General features: G+C 48.1%; 1 protein-coding gene across 3 annotated transcripts; it reads left to right on the top strand.

Annotated features, from left to right (window-relative positions):
- The first annotated feature begins 5174 nt into the window (after positions 1 to 5174).
- LOC141047035 (uncharacterized) lies at positions 5175 to 21070 on the top strand. Of its 3 annotated transcripts, none has more exons than XM_073541959.1 (7): positions 5175 to 5275; positions 12601 to 12750; positions 12880 to 13059; positions 13143 to 13266; positions 13350 to 13447; positions 13646 to 13736; positions 19284 to 21070. In XM_073541959.1, exons 2-7 carry the CDS (start codon positions 12670 to 12672, stop codon positions 20441 to 20443), a joined length of 1734 nt encoding a protein of 577 aa, XP_073398060.1. In that variant the 5' UTR covers positions 5175 to 5275; positions 12601 to 12669; the 3' UTR covers positions 20444 to 21070. The 3 variants fall into 3 exon arrangements, with proteins under 3 accessions (XP_073398060.1, XP_073398058.1, XP_073398059.1); XM_073541957.1 differs by having other exon boundaries at positions 19281 to 21070; XM_073541958.1 differs by lacking the exon at positions 5175 to 5275 and adding an exon at positions 8453 to 8471 and having other exon boundaries at positions 19281 to 21070.
- The last annotated feature ends 256 nt before the right edge of the window (positions 21071 to 21326 follow it).

Genomic DNA, 21326 nt, shown 5'->3' with positions numbered 1-21326 from the left:
GCGGACCTTTTATAGTCGTGCGGGACCCTCCAGATCTCAGAGATGGACCAAGGAGATCAGGAGAAGGACCTGAGCATGTGACTCCCGATCTCCAATGGGAGATCGTCTCGTGAGCATGCTCAGTAGAGCTATAGAGGGACTTAGCCTCTGGAATGGCTTGCTGCAGAGCAGTCTGCGTTGTTATTGCTGACCCAAAGGTGGCAGCAACAGCCAGACAACGTGAGGCTCTGGATTCCTGCTGAGCCGCCGCAGGAACCCGACGCCTAACATTTTTGTATGCCGTATCTCTGTGATTTAAGGGCATATCAATTCAAAGTTGAAAAATTACGAAATTTTCTAAATTTTCGCCAAATTTCCGTTTTTTTCACAAATAAACGCAATTTATATGAATGAAATTTTACCATTGACATGAAGTACAATATGTCACAAGAAAACAGTGGATCAACATGTTAGGGCAGGTTAGGACAGGATATGGGTTGAACTAGATAGACCTAAAGTCTTCCTTCAACCTTAATAACTATGTTACTATGTTAGAATCACAGGGATCCATTTAAGCGTTGCAGAGTTATGACCTTGTAATACCATGGCCGCCGGGGGGTAGCTTGTGCGGCCGCTCCAGTACTCACTGTGCTGGAGGCTGTTTAATCATCCGTATGCTGTTCACTTTGGGGACCCAATTGACTGCAGACAGAGGCTGGAAACAACTTTAACAACTCAGCTTTATTCTCTTCAGGGCACAGCACGTCCTTCACTTCACACATATGCACCACACAGGCAAGCTGACACGTCACACGGAGCACGATGAACACGGAACACTTCCCTTCTTCCAGAGGCCCGACTTCAGCCCACGAAGGTACCCGACTTTTCCGTTTAAGCTCACCCCCTAAAGGCACTGTTGCTCCTGTTCGTGTCCTAGTTTCACAGCTCACTGAACTCTCCACAAAGCTCCCGTACTCCAGCTGCTACTCCAACAGGGACCCTTCCACGGACCTCCCTGGCTCGCAATTCTCCAGACACGAGCTGGACTCAATAGACTGGCTTGGGTTGTCACTTCAGCTTCTCCTTGCTAGCTGACTTGACTGACGAGACTCCTTCTTCCGTCTCGCTAGCCTTACAGTCCCCAGTCTCTGACTACAAGGCCTCCAACACCACAATGTGCTGGCTACTGCTGTAGGCACTCCGCTGTTGTGCACTCTTGTCCTGTCCTGTTCGCTACCCCCAGCTCAACTAACTCTTGGAGGGAAATCTATCTCCTTTCTCCCTGTCTAGCCACTCCTCTAAGTTAACCCCTAAGCAGTCTTCTCACTATTAGCTCCGTGCCCCCATCTAGTGGCCCTTTGCTAATACTACACCTAACTTATCTAACTAATGTTGTGTGGACACAAACACACACAACATGCATACTGCACACAACAATATCAACATTCACAGGGCAAAGCCCTTGCCCTCCTTACAACCTCATAAAGGGACAGTGGTCAGAATTGTAAAAATTGGCCTGGTCATTAACGTGCAAACCACCATTGGGGGTAAAGGGGTTAAGATTGGTCTCCCACTTCCCGGTGACAAATGATTGGGCTGTGTATCCACCCTTGGGGAGGACGTGTGAATGTATATTGTCTTCCCTTTCACGTGAAAGAAACCCGCCATCACGCTCTCTCCTTCCGCAGCCCCGCTCTCCACCCGCCGTCCCACTCTATTACTCCGCAGCTGCGCTCTACATCCATGCCCCGCTGTCCCTCCACAGCCCCGGTCTCTTTGTCCACAGCCCTGCTCTCCCGCTCTCTCCCTCTACAGCCCTGCTGTCTTCCTTCCTCCACATTCCCTCTCTCCATGCACCACACGCGGTGACGCCGGGACCAGGTGAGAGAGGTGCGCAGATTGTTTGTTCGGCCGGAGTGGGCGGAGCTTGCCGGAGTGGGCAGAGCTAGAGCGGAGCTGCAGCGCGTGTGATTAGGCGGCCTGCGGGAGTGTGGCCTAGCGCTGGAGTAGGCAGCAGTAGAAGCCGGGGACTAAATTTAGGCCGGGAAGCTGCAGGGGAGAGGGGGAATAGCGCAGTTGGCGGCGGGGAGCGTTGACTGAGCTGGGACAGGGTTGGGAGGGTGCCGGCACTATTCGGCCCCTGTCCTGAAGACTGTCTTCCTCCACAGTCCCGCTATCCATGCACTGTCCTGCTGTATCCATCCTCAGCCCCGCTCTGCTGCTTCGTGATTGGTTGGTGTCCCACTCTGCTGCTTCGTGATTGGTTGGTGATACACACACACACATTCAGATTTATATACAGAGATATTTGTATACGGTATATATATATAAATCGATGTGTAAATGACAGAGAATTGCTCTATGTAAAAGCTCATGTTAAAATTGCATTGCAATCTGATGTAAATTGGATGCTGGTGTGAAAAATCGGATTGTACTCGCATAAAAAATGCACTCGTCCATTTTTTCGGTCCTGATATTGTAACTTTTTTCACACATATGGGTATGAGCTCTTCTGTCACCTTCTGGAGATAAAGCATCTTCAGCCGCGGCTCTTTGCCTCTCCTACGGGCAAAATGGGGAAATGAAATACTTTTATTAATCAGTTATTTTTTATTACAGTTTTTATGAGGGGAAATTAGAGTAAAATCTCCCCAATCCCTTTTCCCTTCCCCCAATCCAGAATTCTGGGGTGGGATTATCTCTCCAGAGACCCCTGTACAGGAATATTCGGGCCCCAGCGCCATTATACAGAAGAATAGCGTGATCTCCAGAGTTCTAACACCGGACACAGAAATCAGACAAGGTCTCATATTCAGGCAGTTTCTATTTTACTCCAACCCTCTTTATATGACCGAGATCAGAGTCTCCTTATACCGAGTAGAGAAGCTCCAGGGACAAAGACCCCGTCTGGTCCTAACACGCGGGGGGCCCGGAGTATCCAGCCACGGGGCCCGGATTCTCTCATTGTGGCCCCAGCGTTTCTTGTAGAATAAATCCCTTTCTCATTCAGTCCTGTAGTAATGACTTTGTTCTCATGTTTTGTAGGAGGGTTCGTCTGTCTCCATCTTATGTTATCAGTGTATGTGCGAGAGACCGACGGCTGCAACTTTTATTGTGTGTGTCCGGGGTCAGTTCTACAGGGGGATAGAGCCACGGGGTCTGTGACCGAAGCTGGGGGCATACAGGTGTATATAGCGCACACAGAGGGGTCTGTGACTGAAGATGGGGATATACAGATGTATACAGTGTACACAGAGGGGTCTGTGACCGAAGCTGGGGGTATACAGGTGTATACAGTGTACACAGAGGGGTCTGTGACCAAAGATGGGGGTATACAGGTGTATACAGTGTACACAGAGGGGTCTGTGACCGAAGCTGGGGGTATACAGATGTATACAGTGTACACAGGGGGGTCTGTGACCGAAGCTGGGGGTATACAGGTGTATACAGAGTACACAGGGGGGTCTGTGACCGAAGATGGGGATATACAGATGTATACAGTGTACACAGAGGGGTCTGTGACCGAAGCTGGGGATATACAGGTGTGTACAGAGTACACAGGGGGGTCTGTGACCAAAGATGGGGATATACAGATGTATACAGTGTACACAGAGGGGTCTGTGACCAATGATGGGGGTATACAGGTGTATACAGTGTACACAGGGGGGTCTGTGACCGAAGATGGGGGTATACAGGTGTATATAGTGTACACAGAGGGGTCTGTGACCGAAGCTGGGGGTATACAGGTGTATATAGTGTACACAGAGGGGTCTGTGACCGAAGATGGGGGTATACAGGTGTATACAGTGTACACAGAGGGGTCTGTGACCAAAGATGGGGGTATACAGGTGTATACAGTGTACACAGAGGGGTCTGTGACCGAAGCTGGGGGTATACAGATGTATACAGTGTACACAGAGGGGTCTATGACCGAAGATGGGGGTATACAGGTGTATACAGTGTACACAGAGGGGTCTGTGACCGAAGATGGGGATATACAGATGTATACAGTGTACACAGAGGGGTCTGTGACCGAAGCTGGGGGTATACAGGTGTATACAGAGTACACAGGGGGGTCTGTGACCAAAGATGGGGATATACAGATGTATACAGTGTACACAGAGGGGTCTGTGACCAAAGATGGGGGTATACAGGTGTATACAGTGTACACAGGGGGGTCTGTGACCGAAGATGGGGGTATACAGGTGTATATAGTGTACACAGAGGGGTCTGTGACCGAAGCTGGGGGTATACAGGTGTATATAGTGTACACAGAGGGGTCTGTGACCGAAGATGGGGATATACAGATGTATACAGTGTACACAGAGGGGTCTGTGACCAAAGATGGGGGTATACAGGTGTATACAGTGTACACAGAGGGGTCTGTGACCGAAGCTGGGGGTATACAGATGTATACAGTGTACACAGAGGGGTCTATGACCGAAGATGGGGGTATAAAGGTGTATACAGTGTAGACAGAGGGGTCTGCGACTGAGGCGGGGGTATACAGCATACACAGGGGTCTGCGATGGAAATGGGGGTATACGGGTGTATAGAGCGTACACAGAGGGGTCTGCAACTGAAGCTAGAGCTATACGGGTGTATACAACGTACACAGGGGGGTCTGTGACCAAAGCTAGGGGTATACAGGTGTATACAGCGTACACTGAGGGGTCTGCGACCAAAGCTGGGGATATACTGGTGTATACAGTGTACACAGAGGGGTCTCTGACCGAAGCTGGGGGTATACAGCATACACAAAGGGGTCTGTGACCGAAGCTGGGGGTATACATAGCGTACACAGAGGGGTCCATGCACAGGGGTCTGTACACAGAGGGGTCCACTCCGTACACCTTGTACACACACGGCTCCGCTCCGTACACCTTGTACACACACGGCTCCACTCCGTACACCTTGCGCACACACGGCTCCGCTCCGTACACCTTGTACACACACAGCTCCGCTCCGTACACCCACGGCTCCGCTCCGTACACCTCGTACACACACGGCTCCCCTCCGTACACCTCGTATACACACGGCTTCTCTCTGTACACCTCATACATACGGCTCTGCTACATACACCCTGTAAACCTCTCCTGACCCCACACAGAAACTTCCCCTCATCCAGCACCATGACAACCAGCACAGCAGAGTCCTGCATACACTGAGGCCCCTGATCATGTGACCCCTGACTCCTCCCCTCCTGTGACCTCATCACAGGTCCTGTGCGCACAGAGCAGCCATATATGTGGAGTGCGGCTCTGCGGGTGGAGGCTCCACACCAGGACTGTAGCAGGTAAAGACCCCAATACCCACAGGTGTCCCTTCTAATTGGGGGAAACTATCCCCTCTAATAATCCTCGGACAGTTCTGACAAACACGGGAAAGTGCCCCTTTATGGAGGGGACAGAAAGTCTGTTTAGTCTCTTTAGCTCCATAGTATCAGCTCTAATCCAATGGTGAGAGAGCGATGTACCCCGAAGAGTCACAGATTGTGGGGTTGGTACAGAAATGTTATATTTAGTTTATTTAGGTTTTTTTTAAAGGAAACGTGTAAAGGCCCTGTCACACATAGCGAGATCGTTAGCGAGCTCGCTGAAACGTCACCGATGTTGTGATGAAACAGCGACCTCGCCAGCAATCTCGCTATGTGTGACACATAGCGGCGACCGCCCCCCCCCCCCGCTAAATATTGCTGATCGTGCTCAAATGTGCTAGGACATTTTTTGATCATCGGCGTCCCGCTGGCCAGCATGCATCGCTGTGGTGACGAAGAACTCAGGGACGCAGGCGTGAGTTGTCAGAATAGCTGCTGTGTGACAAGGTCCCAACGATCGCCGGATCGTTGCTGCGTCGTTGAGGAGATCTGCCTGTTTGACAGCTCACCAGCGACCATGTAGCGACGCACCAGTGATCCTTACCAGGTCGTATCGTTGTCGGGATCGCTGGTGCATCGCTTAGTGTAACGGTACCCTTAGTCTAATAGTACGGTGCCTTTCTTGGTTCTCACACACAGTATAATGTTCCTAGAAATCCTCCATCCCCAATTTTTGTTGTTCTTGGTGTTTTCCATATGGAAGCCTACAAGAAAATGCTAAACACATCATATCCATAGGAAACAATCTCTGTACATGGAGACATTGGCCTCAGATATCTCCTGTCTTGTTCTTATAAACAATCTTTTATAAAAGCCTCAAACTTCTGTGTGTGACTCAGACCTGAGATCTAACGTGATAGAAGATTACAGTGCGGGGAAGACGGGAAACCTTCATATAGACGGCCGGTGGGGATGGAGTCAGTGACGGACTCTGGACAAATATGTTTCTAGAGCCGTAGTAGAAGATGAAGATGTCGTCCTCATCATAGAATCGTAGAGTTGGAAGGGACCTCCTGGGCCATCTGGTCCAACCCCCTGCTCAAAGCAGGATTCGCTAAATCATCCCAGTCAGATGTCTGTCCAGCCTCTGTTTGAAGACTTCCATTGAAGGAGAACTCGCCACTTATCGTGGCTGCTGTTCCACTCATTGATCACTGTCAAAAAGTTTTTTCTAATATCTAATCTGTGTCTCCTCCCATTCAGTTTCATCCCATTGCTTCTAGTCTTTCCTTGTGCAAATGAGAATAAAGATGATCCTTCTACAATTTGACAGCCCTTTAGATATTTGTAGACAGCTATTAAGTCTCCTCTCAGTCTTCTCTTTTGCAAACTAAACATTCCCAAATCCTGCAACCTTTCCTCATAAGACAGGGTTTGCAGACCGGTCACCATTCTGGTCGCTCTTTTCTGAACTTGCTCCAGTTTGTTGATGTCTTTTTTTAAAATGTGGTGCCCAAAACTGGACACAATATTCCAGATGAGGTCTGACCAAAGAGGAGTAGAGGGAAATAATGACTTCACGTGATCTAGACTGTATGCTTCTGTTAATACATCCTAGAATTGTATTTGCCTTTTTTGCTGCTGCATCACACTGTTGACTCATATTCAGTCTGTGATCTATTAGTATACCCAAGTCTTTTTCACATGTGCTGTTGCTTAGCCCTATTCCTCCCATTCTGTTTATGCTTTTTTCATTTTTATTGCCCAGATGTAGTACTTTGCATTTTTCCCTGTTAAAAACCATTCTGTTAGTTGCTGCCCACTGCTCCAGTTTATTTATATCTTTTTGAATCCTCTCTCTCTTCTCTAGTATTAGCTATCCCTCCTAGCTTTGTGTCATCAGCAAATTTAATCAGTTTACCCTCAATTCCTTCATCTAAATCGTTGATAAAGTGTCACGGGGGCTTAGTTCAACTAAGGCTGAAATACCCGGGGCCCCTGTGGTGTCCCTTTACTAGGGGAAACCCTGTCTGACCCTCAACCCAGGGTTTTTGCTGAAGGTGCAAATGCCTGAGCCTCCGACCTTTCCTTATCTCCTGCTCAGCCCTGCACTTAACCCTCCACCCTCCACCCAGTGAGAAGTCACCACCAAAGCTCCCACACAAATAATGACAGACAGGGAGAACTTAAACTGCACTGCGCCGCACACACACAGGAATAAACAGTAATGTGAACAGGGCACAACTAAACACAAATATGGGAAGGAGAAAGGATAACGACGGATCATACGACACCAGATATGAATCTCTCTCTCTTGAACACCTCCACTCCAGACCGGAACCACTTGGTATGAAACACAAGCTATAATCGGCGACGCCCATAGGCCAGCATGACTATTTAAAGACCGTGGGCGTGACTAACCATCCAACCTGGTCTCCAGCAGGATTAACCCCCGAGAGCCTGAAGATCAGGCCGGCGCCACTGAGGCTATAGTGGCTGGAGGTGGAACTACCTCTGCCTGCCGGATGCTGTGGTGTGAACAGCGTCCGACATGACAGTACCCCGTCTTCTACGAGGGACCCCAGGGCCCTCAAGACTCATAGGACCCGGCTTGTCCGGATGACGACGGTGAAAAGAACTGACCAGCCGATCCGCATGTATGTCTGAGGCTGGAACCCAAGACCTCTCCTCTGGACCATACCCCCGCCAGTGCACCAAATACTGAAGAGTACGGCGTACTACTCGAGAGTCCACTACCTTGGCGACCTCGAACTCTAACTCGCCATCCACCATGACTGGAGGTGGCATCGGCGTTGTGTCCACAGAGCCTACCACCTTTTTCAATAAAGCCCTGTGAAACACGTTGTGTATCTTGTACACTGCGGGAAGTTCCAACCGATAAGCCACTGGGTTAATAATGGCAGAAATCCTAAAAGGCCCAATAAACCTTGGACCCAGTTTTAAAGAAGGGATTTTGAGTTTTATGTTCTTCGTAGCTAACCACACCCATTCATCCACACACAGGTCCGGACCTGGCACGCGTCTACTGTCAGCCACCCGTTTGTACCTGGCACTCAAGCTCAACAAACGCTGTTTCACCCGCCTCCAGACTGATGACAATTGGGCTCCTAGCTGATCCTCCTCCGGGACACCCCCGGAGTCACCCTGACGTAAGGTACAAAACTGAGGATGTTGACCGTACACACAAAAGAATGGAGACTCTCCTGATGACTCTTGGCGGTGATTATTTAATGCGAATTCGGCCAGAGGAAGGAAAGTAGACCACTCCTCCTGGTTGTCGGACACAAAGCATCGTAAATACTGTTCTACAGACGCTCAAATGCACGTATAGCCACCTCAGGCCAGTTCGCCAGATCGGCACCCTTTTTTGTCATGTCCATGAGCGGTTTGGCGACAGTCGAAAAGTGTTTTATAAATTTCCTATAATAATTCGCAAACCCAAGGAACCGCTGGAGTGCTTTCAGACTCTCCGGCCTCTCCCATTGCAACACCGCTTGCACCTTAGCGGTGTCCATTTTAAAACCAGCTGCGGACACAATATATCCCAAAAAGGGCAACTCCTGGACAAAAAATAAACATTTTTCCAGCTTAGCATAGAGCTGGTTCTCCCGGAGCAACTGTAACACCTGCCTAACATGCTGCAAATGAGTGTCCCGATCGCTAGAATAAATGAGGATATCATCCAGGTATACAATCACAAATCTCCCCAGGACATGAGCAAAGACATCATTAATAAAATGTTGGAAAACGGCAGGCGCGGTGGTCAACCCAAACGGCATAACCAGACTCTCAAAATGACCCTCAGGAGTGTTAAACGCCGTCTTCCACTCATCCCCCTGACGGACCCTTATGAGGTTATATGCCCCCCTGAGGTCCAGCTTGGAAAACCATTTTGCCCCCGCTACCTGGTTGAACAAATCCGGGATCAACGGCATTGGGTAGGGATCACGGATAGTAATCTGGTTTAACTCTCGGAAATCCAGACACGGGCGTAACCCCCCATCTTTCTTCTTAATGAAGAAAAACCCCGCGGCTACAGGCGAGGACGAAGGCCGGATGTGACCTTTACTCAGACTCTCCGCGATGTAGTCTTTCAGAGCTTGTCTCTCAGGACCAGAAATATTAAACATCCTGGCCTTAGGTAATTTGGCCCCGGGTTTTAACCTAATAGCACAGTCATAGGCTCTATGTGGAGGCAGTTCTGAGCAACCCTTCTCAGAGAAAACATCCGCGAAATCCTGCAAAGCCTCCGGCAGGCTGGGAGTCACGGTGGACACACATGTGGCCAAGCAATTGTCTTGGCAGAAACCACTCCATTGTACTATGTCCTGAGTTTTCCAATCAATTACCGGGTTGTGCCTGGACAGCCATGGAAAACCCAGGACCATTTGAGCTGGGAGATTACGGAGGACCCTACATGTAACCGACTCAGAATGTAGGACCCCAATGTGGAGTTTCACCTCTGCCACAAACTCAGTAATCTCCCCTTGAGGGAGGGGAACAGCATTAATGGTCACCACCTGTATGGGGTGAGGAAGTTTTTCAATCTTAAACCCGGCGGTGTGTGCAAACTCCTCATCTATGAGATTGGTGGCAGAACCGCTATCCACGAACACTGATATAGGTAGCTCTCTGCCGGCGACAATAACCTTGGCAGGGAGCATACATTGAGATACCATCATGGAGGATATGCATACGCTCAGTTGGGTCTCCTCCATACCCTCTGAGCTTAACAGTTTTCCGCCGGTGTGACCCTCTTAGGTAGTACCGGGCAAACGTTAACATAATGACCACCTTTACCACAGTAGAAACATGCTCCGGACTTCCGGACTCCCGGAGCGCGAGGCTGAACCTGTGCCACGCCAGCAATCTGCATAGGTTCAGGGGACTCATCTACTTCAACCACACCTGCACCTCTGTTTTCCCCCAGAGGTAGCGTCTCCTGTGCCCCCTGACGAAAACGGCGATCAATACGTATCACCAAACTCATGGCAGACTCCAATGATGCCGGAGTCTCATACATCAGGAGGGCTTGTTTCACCCTCCCTGATACCCCATGAATAAACTGGCTCCGCAGTGCTGGGTCATTCCACTGTGTGTCTACAGCCCAGCGGCGAAATTCCGAACAATAGTCTTCTGCCAAGCGCTCCCCCTGGCGGAGGGCGCGGATTTTAGATTCCGCTAGAGCCAGTCGGTCAGGGTCATCGTAAATGAGCCCGAGGGCAGAAAAAACATTATCGACCGAATGAAATGTAGCAGAGTCAGGTGGTAAGGAAAATGCCCATGCTTGGGGGTCACCACTCAGTAATGACAACACCAGCCCTACTCGCTGGGCCTCATTACCTGAGGATATTGGCCGCATGCGGAAGTATAATTTGCAGGCCTCCCGAAATACGACAAATTTGCTGCGATCGCCTGAAAATCGTTCTGGCAGCGGAAACTTCGGCTCTGCACCGATACCTGCAGATGCCGTTTGCACCTTTGCTACTACCAGGCCCTGCTGCTGAACTGCCCCATTCAACTCGGAGACCTGTATGGACAGCGCCGCCAACTGGCGGGTTATGGAATCTAATGGATCCATGGACTCCTGAAAAAATGTGGGCCGATTATAATGTCACGGGGGGCTTAGTTCAACTAAGGCTGAAATACCCGGGGCCCCTGTGGTGTCCCTTTACTAGGGGAAACCCTGTCTGACCCTCAACCCAGGGTTTTTGCTGAAGGTGCAAATGCCTGAGCCTCCGACCTTTCCTTATCTCCTGCTCAGCCCTGCACTTAACCCTCCACCCTCCACCCAGTGAGAAGTCACCACCAAAGCTCCCACACAAATAATGACAGACAGGGAGAACTTAAACTGCACTGCGCTGCACACACACAGGAATAAACAGTAATGTGAACAGGGCACAACTAAACACAAATATGGGAAGGAGAAAGGATAACGACGGATCATACGACACCAGATATGAATCTCTCTCTCTTGAACACCTCCACTCCAGACCGGAACCACTTGGTATGAAACACAAGCTATAATCGGCGACGCCCATAGGCCAGCATGACTATTTAAAGACCGTGGGCGTGACTAACCATCCAACCTGGTCTCCAGCAGGATTAACCCCCGAGAGCCTGAAGATCAGGCCGGCGCCACTGAGGCTATAGTGGCTGGAGGTGGAACTACCTCTGCCTGCCGGATGCTGTGGTGTGAACAGCGTCCGACATGACATAAAGATGTTGAACAATACAGGGCCCAGGACAGAGCCCTGTGGTACCCCACTTGAGACATTCTTCCAACTGGATGTGCAGCCATGTAAGACCACTCTTTGGGTCCGATTACTAAGCCAGTTATGAATCCACCTAACAGTTGCCTTGTCCATTCCATACTTAGTCATTTTTTCAATAAGGATTGTATGAGATGCTTTGTCAAATGCTTTGCTGAAGTCAAGATATACTATATCTACAGCATTTCCTTGATCCACCCAATCAGTGACTCCGTCATAGAAGGAAATTAAGTTAGTCTGACATGACTTATTAGTTACAAACCCATGCTGACTCTGTTTAATCACTTCATTCTTATCCAGATACTGACATACATGTTGTTTAATAATTTGTTCAAAGATCTTTCCTGGTATAGAAGTCAGACTCACCGGCCTATAGTTGCCTGGGTCCACCTTCTTCCCCTTTTTGAAGATAGGAACAACATTTGCTCTTCTTCAGTCTTCTGGGACTTCTCCTGTTCTCCAAGAATTTTCAAAGATTATGGAGAGGGGTTCAAAAATTTCTTCTGCTATTTCCTTCAGTACTCTGGGGTGTAATTCATCTGGACCTGGAGACTTGAATTCATTTAGGTTAGCTAAGTGTTTCCTCACTATCTTTCTGTTTATAGATATCCTGGATTCTTCTATACACTTAATAGGATAGTGAAGAACAGTTGATGTTACATTTCCTTTCTGAGAGAAAACAGATGCATGAAGTAGTTATTTCTCCTGTCCTGTGTAATGAATATCTCCTGCAGTATTGCTAATGCCAATTCCAGTGTCGGTAAATGAGACGAGAATTAGCGTTATGGAAGATGAGTCTATGAGAAACGTATTCAGCTGCCGACTCCGAGGAAGAAACTGCTTGTTGTCTGTGGCCTAAAATATATAGGTTTTATTACTAGGTGTAAAGAAGAAAACTAAATACTGTAATAATAATAATAAATCTCCTCATATGTTTCCCTTATTATCTCCAGTAATTGTATTATTACACAGGATTTTTATGATGTTACATCGGCTCATCTTCTCATTCAGGTCTCTACAATATCGGATCCTCTCAGTGAAGATCTTCTATATAAGAGAATTTTCCTGATTTACCCATCAATGATGGATATGGACAGAGACAAGATGGCGGAGAGGATATTACACCTCACCCTAGAGATCCTCTTCCAGCTTACTGGAGAGGTGAGAGATTCTGATGACGTCACATTACATCATTCTTATCTATGGGAATAACAGATGGACAGAACTGGAGAGGTGAGGACTCTGGAAATGTCTGTAGTGAGATTTATTAATGTGTCTCTCCATTACCAGGATTACACAGTAGTGAAGAAGACCTCTAGTGAGCACTCTCAGGACCCTGTGTCTGAGGGATGGGGAAGACCCCTGAGCCCAATCACAAGGCCTACACCTCACTGCCTGATACATGAGGACATTAATGACCAGAAGATCCTAGAACTGATCTACAAGATGACTGAGCTGCTGACTGGAGAGGTGACACTGCTGGGAATGCTGGGACATTATACAGCAACGCTATGAAGGGATTGGGGGGATGGCTGTATCATTGTATGTGTCAGGTTCCTATAAGGTGTCAGGATGTCGCTGTCTATTTCTCCATGGAGGAGTGGGAGTATTTAGAAGGACACAAAGATCTGTACAAGGACGTCATGATGGAGGTTCCCCAGCCCCTCACATCACCAGGTAATGAACAGGACTAAATACACACGGCCTATAATTATCTCTATGTAAAGAATGAATTCAGTCCCTGTATGTGTTTCCTCCAGATCTATCCAGTAAGAGGACAACACCAGAGAGATGTCCCCGTCCTCTTCTTCCACAGGACTGTAAACAAGAAGATCCCAATGTTCCTCAGGATCATCAGGTAGATGGAGAGAAGGTGTCATGAGATCTCCCCTATGATGTGTAGACGGCTGTGAAGGTCTTGTGCTCAGTCTTGTTTTATCCACCAGTATTATATGTTTTATACTTGTGTAATGAGAGCGGTGGAGATGGCAGGATTAGAGCTGATCATAGATGTGACTTCTCCATCTGTCTGTGACTTTTACAATATTTGTTTCAGGGTGAAGATCTGACCCATATTAATACTACAGAGACATATGTGAGGGGTGATGAGCGGTGTAAAGAGGAGATTCCTACAGATAGCCGCCCAGGTGAGTAGTAACCACTAAATGCAGATTAGTCACAGCTTCTTCTCAGTCACTGACTGTGGCTGCTTTATCGGTGGTGTAGTCCGGCCGTATCACAATTGTGTGATCGCCATTTTGCCTTTAGACCACAATATTCTCCTCCATCTGAAAATGTTAAAATTACTTTGCGAAATTGTGAAAGTCGCTGATTGTTACCTTCGCAAATCTGTAAACTATAAAGTCGAGGCATAGCTAGGGTTTTGCTTTAGGGGGGGCGAAACTTCTGAGTGGGCCCCTAACAAGGTAACTTTGATTACAACTCGGTGACGCACACTAATAGTGGATGTAGAAGATGACTGCGCTGTTACTGAAAATAATCCCAATATAAAGACCAACATGGATATTACATGGTCAGTGGTAAATACCATTCCTACAAAACATACAAATGATTACTGCACAGTTACAGATAGTGTCTTACCGCTGACGTTCTTTCTGATGGAATCGTTCACTTTTCACGTCTTTTCCATCTGGCCCAGACTGACATGACAACTTCTCCAGCCACGACTCTGCTACAGAGAATACAACAAAGACATGTTCCACTTCTCATATTCCAGCCCCATCACCATCTATCCCCAACCTGCACAAACTCCTCATCCTGCTGCTGCCCCAATACTGAGCCGCTGCTGCCGTATGTGTCCCTATTACTGCACCTGATACCCCCATGCTGAGCCGCTGCTGCCGTATGTGTCCCTATTACTGCACCTAATACCCCAATACTGAGCCGCTGCTGCCGTATGTGTCCCTATTACTGCACCTGATACCCCTATGCTGAGCCGCTGCTGCCGTATGTGTCCCTATTACTGCACCTAATACCCCAATACTGAGCCGCTGCTGCCGTATGTGTCCCTATTACTGCACCTGATACCCCCATGCTGAGCCGCTGCTGCCGTATGTGTCCCTATTACTGCACCTGATACCCCAATACTGAGCCGCTGCTGCCGTATGTGTCCCTATTACTGCACCTGATACCCCAATTACTGCGCCTGATACCCCAATGCTGAGCCGCTGCTGCTGTATGTGTCCCTATTACTGCACCTAATACCCCAATACTGAGCCGCTGCTGCCGTATGTGTCCCTATTACTGCACCTGATACCCCAATTACTGCACCTGATACCCCAATGCTGAGCCGCTGCTGCCATATGTGTCCCTATTACTGCACCTGATACCCCAATGCTGAGCCGCTGCTGCCGTATGTGTCCCTATTACTGCACCTGATACCCCAATGCTGAGCCGCTGCTGACATGTGTCCCTATTACTGCACTGATACCCCAATACTGAGCTGCTGTTGCCGTATGTGTCCCTTTTACTGCACCTACTGTGTGGTTCTGTGTGACCTCTAAATGCTAAAGCATCCCTCTATAATATAGTAATGCCGGGTGCAATTGCCCTAGAAAACAGTGCCCACATATTGTCTCCTAGAATGTAATATTGCCCTCTGTGTGCCCCGTTTGACAGTCATTGTAACCTGAGTTCCCCTATAACAATAAGTGCCCACTTTACATTTATTAATGTCCTGAGTCCCCCCCTGTACAGCTCCCCTATACACAGTAATATGCCCCCTCACTGTATACATACTGACCCCTTAGTATCCCCCAGTGATGGCTCCAACACTGTATGATTGCCCCCTCAATAATCTCCACATTGTATGATGGCCCCCTAGATAGCCTCCATATAGTATAATACACCAGATAGTCCTCAATATAGTATAATGCAGCCCCCATAGGCAGACTCTACAGTATAATGCAGCCCCCCCATGGGCAGAGTCAATATTGCAGCCCCCCATAAGCAGACTGTAATGTAAGGCAGCACCCCCCAACCCCCTATAGGCAGCCTGTAATATAAGGCAGCACTCCCCCCACAGGCAGACTGTAGTATAAGGCAGCACCCCCCATTCACTCCATACACCTTGTACACATAAGGCTCCGCTCTGTACACCCCGTACACACACGTTTCCACTCCGTACACCTTGTACACAAACAGCTCTGCTCCGAACACCTTGTACACAAACAGCTCCGCTCCGTACACCTTGTACACAAACGGCTCCGCTCACCCCATACATACGCGGCTTCGCTCCTCCGTACACATCATACATGCATATCTCCGTTTCGTACACCTTCTACACACACGGCTCCGCTCTGTACACCTCATACACACACAGCTCTGCTACATCCACCTGGCTGTAAACCCCTCCCGACCCCACACATAAACTTCACCTTATCCATCACCAATGCATGACAACCAGCACAGCAGAGTCCTGCAGCCAGCCACTGAAGTCCCTGATCATGTGACCTCCTGACTCCGCCCCTTGTGTGACCTCATCACAGGTCCTGAACGCACAGATTAACTCAGGATAACATTGCTGGCTGTGAGCCCACTGCTGGCAGCGGGGGGGCCCCCCACTGCTTTCTCAGGGGCCCATAGCGGCTGGGCGGCAGAGTAGGGAGATCGATTCTCCCTGATCTGCTGCAGAATGTAACTGTATGGGCGCGCTGTGCACGCCGATACAGTTACATTAGTGTAGCTCCGGTGGACCCCTTTAGAGAGCAGGGCCCGGGGCGACCGCCCCCTCTGCCCCCCCCGGTAGCTACGCTACTGCTATAAAGTCAAATCACAGGATACGTAGAATGTGCTGACAACTTAGAAAATCACTTGAAAAAAAATGTTATGATGGGCCTGTAAGAAAATCCAAAGTCAGAAGATGCAAAAATAATCCGTAAACGGGCAGGGGTCACAACAGGAAACAAATACACAAATCTGGAGCTGAGCACAGAGGACTGAACCAGAGGAGATCATGGCTGTATGTGGCAGATTCCAGCTATATGCTTCGAGCTTCAGTAGAGTGTGGTGCTTTCCAGTTGGCTGAAGCAGGGAGCAGATTACTCCAGCTGGACAGCTCACTCATCCATTCTGCTAGACTAGATGCTATTACTGGTCCTGGGCACCCTAATTTTAGTGGCTGGATAGCGTTTGTGCCACCCAGAGCTTCTGGTTCCGACGTCTCTTCCATTACCAGCGACACCTGGAAAATGAATAAGGCTGCACCTGGTGACAGAAGCAGACATCGCAGGAGCAGATCCCAGAGGAGATGGGACACACCATTTGCAGAAGCCCTAATATGACAAAAGAGCAGAAAATCAGAGCAGTAGAAATATCCATGAAGTTGCAAAATTTGGGAAATTATAACCCTCAGTGAATTAATCCACAGGCTCTTTCTGGAAATTAGCACACAGTGGATGATGGAGTGATAATTGCAAATATACCTTTTTATTACCCAGCACATAGTGCCCAGATTGTGCCCCAGGAGACACACACTGTAAATTAAGTGGCTTCCTCTCATTATAGTAATGCCAAATACATGTGTAGGTGATAGCAGGTACGCAGGATGCAGTGACGAGGCGTGAGACTGAGTTGTACTTTGGGAAGTAACTTTTATAAATTGAAGCCTCTAGGGCTATACTAAGCAACCAAAACAAAGTAACAGCTATTGTCCTCGCAGGGACTCAGCACAAACAAACACTATTAAAGAGAACTTGACTAACCCGGCAAAGGCCGGTTACTATAGGGCCGCGGTATGGTCGACTACGGGTCCTTATTTCCTATAGTGTCACTTATCCGTCCTGACGTCCCTCGGCGTCTCTGATGAAGCTGTGGGGAGGTTGAACTGACTGACAGGTCTGCCTGTGGAGAAAGGCAGAGGGATAGCGCAGTATAGGCTGAGATACAGAGAAAGGGGTGTTATGTGGTAGTTTGACCATTAGAGAGCAGTGGGGAGTGTAGGAGAAAGTGACTGTGTAACTGCCATGGGTCGAGGTAACTGTCATTGGTCAAAGGTAACTGTCAGGTGATAGTGGGCGGAGCTACCAGGACTGGGAGTATAAAGGCTGAGGGAAGGTTCTGGAAGGTCCAGTCAGCCAGGGGAGCTCACTAGAGAGGAAGATCTACCGTAGGGAGAAAGACGGTAAAAGCCTTCAGACAGTGACTCACAGTGGAGACGGTCACGGGGGGTGACCCAAAAGGACACTAGCCGCAGACGGAGACGGTTTGGGGGTACCAAGTGGACAGTGTACTTTGATGGTGAAACGCTGTGGTGGAAGTGCCTAGAGCAGCCACGGTGGGAAGAGCCACAAAGGACGCCACGACGGTGAAACTTAAAAGTGAAGGTACCCGTGTCTGTGAGCAAGAGAACAGTGAAATTCCTGTGATGAAGTGCGGTGGTCGTCAGAGAGGCAGCCAATAAAAACGGACCTGTTGAATATAACTTCTGTCTCTGTCTCGTGTCTGTTGGCGGCAAGAAGTGGGTCACCCCCCATTCCTGTTGGATCAGCACTCCCCTCGCCTATCCTACAAAGCTGCTTTGGCGCCGCAGCCGCTGGGCCCAGCTGCTGAAGATCTGGCGTAGTCTTTGGGCGCCCCAGCACCCAGGAGGAGTTGGGGCACAAGAGGCCCTGAGGGAGTCCTTTGATGAGGTAACCCCCTGTAAAAACAGCGGGGTTCCGCTCATTAGCGAGTTCAAGGAGACTCCAGTCTCCAAGCAGGGTTGTGTCGCAGTTACGAGGAGTGGCGGTTGGTAGGCCATGTGCACTGCCTGGGCCTGTGCAAAGAGTCTCTCTGTAGGCGAGGAGCAGGCCCCAACTGCCGACTGCAGCGGGGTGATGGCAGCTGCGGGCGGTGATGAACAGGCTGCAGCCGCGGGCTGAAGCGGGGAGGCAGCGGGCAGGCCGCAACCACGGGCTGGAGTGGAGTGGCAGCGGTCACGAGAGGCAGTGGACAGGCCGCAACGGGCTGGAGCACAGCGGCAATGGCTGTGGACGACCGTGGACAGCTCGTGACCCCGGATTGTTGTGAAGCGGTAGTCTCTTGTCAGTAAGCTCGGCGCTTCCTCCCCGAAGGCAACTGTAAATCTCCCCTCTGCTGGTGGTCTCCTCTCTGGTCACCGTCTGTCGCTCTGGCTCTCTCACACCCCCACAGTCTCTTGCTCTGTATCTGCCGTTCCGCTAACTGACTCCCCTGCGTGCTCCCTGCCCCTTTTATACTCGCCCGTCCCCTTGCTGTTCTGTCACTCTCAGCCGTCCACTATCCTCCTCCGTTCCCCGGGTACAGTTCCCTTAGGCACCTAGATGGCAGTCCCCTTGGTTCTGGCCCAGACACTCTGCGGGGGCCCTCCTCCCTACACATGGATGCTAACATTGGGATAGTAGATATTGCTGGATTGGTTTATGGAAGCCTTGTTGCTTTTTAAGAGCCTTTGAGCCACTAATGATGTGGAGACCTCTGTTTTTCCATTGACAGACGATGGACCTATGTAGAGACTTGTTTTTTATGACATGAGTTGATGCTCTACTGGTTCATCCTGTGATATTTTCTATTAGACTATGAACTGTCATTGTCTCAGTCAATGATTCAATATTTTATATAACTTGCCATTTTTACTAACAGTTTAAGTGGAAATATTAAAAAGTGAAAAATTCAAGAATATTTTATCCAAAAATAATAGGTTTTATTCTTAGCAGATGACTGTACCAGGAGATCAGAGGGACAGCTGACATCATCAGTTTTTAAACCAGAAGATTTTGAGATCCCACAGGATACAACTGAAGTGAATGCCATTACTTCAGATATATCATCATCCCTTCACAGCAAAGATCAATCATCTGATTCCTTTAAACAGGTCCTGTCTTCTGATTCATTACCAATTACTGAGGAAAATCAAAGTCGCAAAATAAGCATTAAAAAACTTACTGGTCCTAAAGCAAAGAAGCCATTTTCTCGTTCAGAATATGGAAACAGTTTTCCCCTAGAAAAGTCTTTTCTTAAGATTCACACAGCAGAGAATAGATTTTCCTGTTCAGAACGTGGGAAATGTTTTAACCAGAAAACGCAACTTGATGGACACCAGAGAACCCACACAGGGGAGAAGCCTTTTTCTTGTTCAGAATGTGGAAAATGTTTTAACCAAAAATCAGATTTGCTTAAGCACCAGAGAATTCACACAGGGGAGAAGCCTTTTTCATGTTCAGAATGTGGGAAATGTTTTAATCAGAAAACAAGTTTGCTTAAGCACCAGAGAATTCACACAGGGGAGAAGCCTTTTTCTTGTTCAGAATGTGGGAAATGTTTTAACGATAAATCAAATTTGCTTAGGCACCAGAAAATTCACACAGGGGAGAAGCCTTTTTCATGTTCGGAATGTGGGAAATGTTTTTACCATAAATCAGATTTGCTTAAGCACCAGAGAACTCACACAGGGGAGACGCCTTTTTCATGTTCAGAATGTGGAAAATGTTTAAACCATAAATCAGATTTGCTTAAGCACCGGAGAACTCACACAGGGGAGAAGCCTTTTTCATGTTCAGAATGTGGAAAATGTTTTTACCATAAATCAAATTTGCTTAAGCACCAGAGAACTCACACAGGGGAGAAGCCTTTTTCATGTTCAGAATGTGGGAAATGTTTTAACCTTAAATCAGATTTGCTGAGGCACCAGAGAATTCACACAGGGGAGAAGCCTTTTTCATGTTCAAAATGTGGGAAATGTTTTAATCAGAAAACAAGTTTGCTTATGCACCAGAGAACTCACACAGGGGAGAAGCCTTTTTCTTGTTCAGAATGTGGGAAATGTTTTGTAACGAAATCATCTCTTCTTAGTCACATGAGCAGTCACACAGGGTAGAAGCCATTTTCGTATTCAGAATGTAAATGTTTTAACTGAAAAATGTACCTTCTTAAAGGTGTTGTCAACTACCAGGTAACCTCTTGTCATTCCTCATGTTTGACCTCATTAAAGTAAAATCAGTCATAATCTCCTACCTTGCCAGTGCCATTCCCAGCGCTGTCGGAACTCGCGTTCCCAGGGTTCATGTGACGTTACATTACACAAGCCCTGCACCCAATCAAGGCCAGCTTCACTGTCCCCGCCTTCGGACGTGTTGAATATCAACTGTAAGCCAGGGGTATGGCTGCTCTCCAATTTCTCTTTAATGTTTGATTTGTTCAGGGCTCACATGAGCCCCGGGTGTCGACACCTGTGGAAGGTCATCTGTATGGGAGGTTTGTATAATTGTTTTTATTTTAACAGGATCAAACCTGAGGAATGAAAAGGAGTTGTCGAAGTAGTGGACAACCCATTTAAGCATCAAAAATACCACTATATATATATACAGCTCTGGCAAAAATTGAGACCTCTTTCAAATTTTCAGTTTGTCTGATTTTTCTCTTTATAGGTATATTTTTGAGTAAAATGTAAATCTTTTAGTCAATAAACTTCTGACAACATGTCTCCAAACTTCCAAGCAATAAATTTTGCATTTTTTTTCTAACAAAGAAAAATGGTCAAAATATAAAAAAACAGTGCTTTTAGACCTCAAATAATGCAAATAAAACAAGTTCATAATCATTTAGAAACAACAATACTAATGTTTTTACTCAGGAAGAGTTCTGAAATTAATATTTTGAGGAATAACCATGATTTTAAAAAACAGCTTTGTTGCCTCTTGGCATGCTTGCCACCAGTCTTTCACTCTGCTTCTGGCTCAAAAATATAAGCAGTTCTTCTT

Source organism: Dendrobates tinctorius, unplaced genomic scaffold (assembly GCF_039654945.1).
Source record: "Dendrobates tinctorius isolate UK_male_01 unplaced genomic scaffold, ASM3965494v1 ptg000126l, whole genome shotgun sequence".
Classification (NCBI taxonomy): domain Eukaryota; kingdom Metazoa; phylum Chordata; class Amphibia; order Anura; family Dendrobatidae; genus Dendrobates; species Dendrobates tinctorius.
The sequence above is the reverse complement of the archived record's forward strand: the minus strand, read 5'-3'. Positions and strand labels throughout refer to the sequence as shown.

Coding starts and splice junctions, on each gene's coding strand:
- LOC141047035 (XM_073541957.1), top strand. CDS start 12,670: ATGATGGATATGGACAGAGACAAGATGGCGGAGAGGATATTACACCTC. Junction 13,060..13,142: donor CTGAGCTGCTGACTGGAGAG/GTGACACTGCTG, acceptor TGTATGTGTCAG/GTTCCTATAAGGTGTCAGGA. Junction 13,448..13,645: donor ATGTTCCTCAGGATCATCAG/GTAGATGGAGAG, acceptor TATTTGTTTCAG/GGTGAAGATCTGACCCATAT.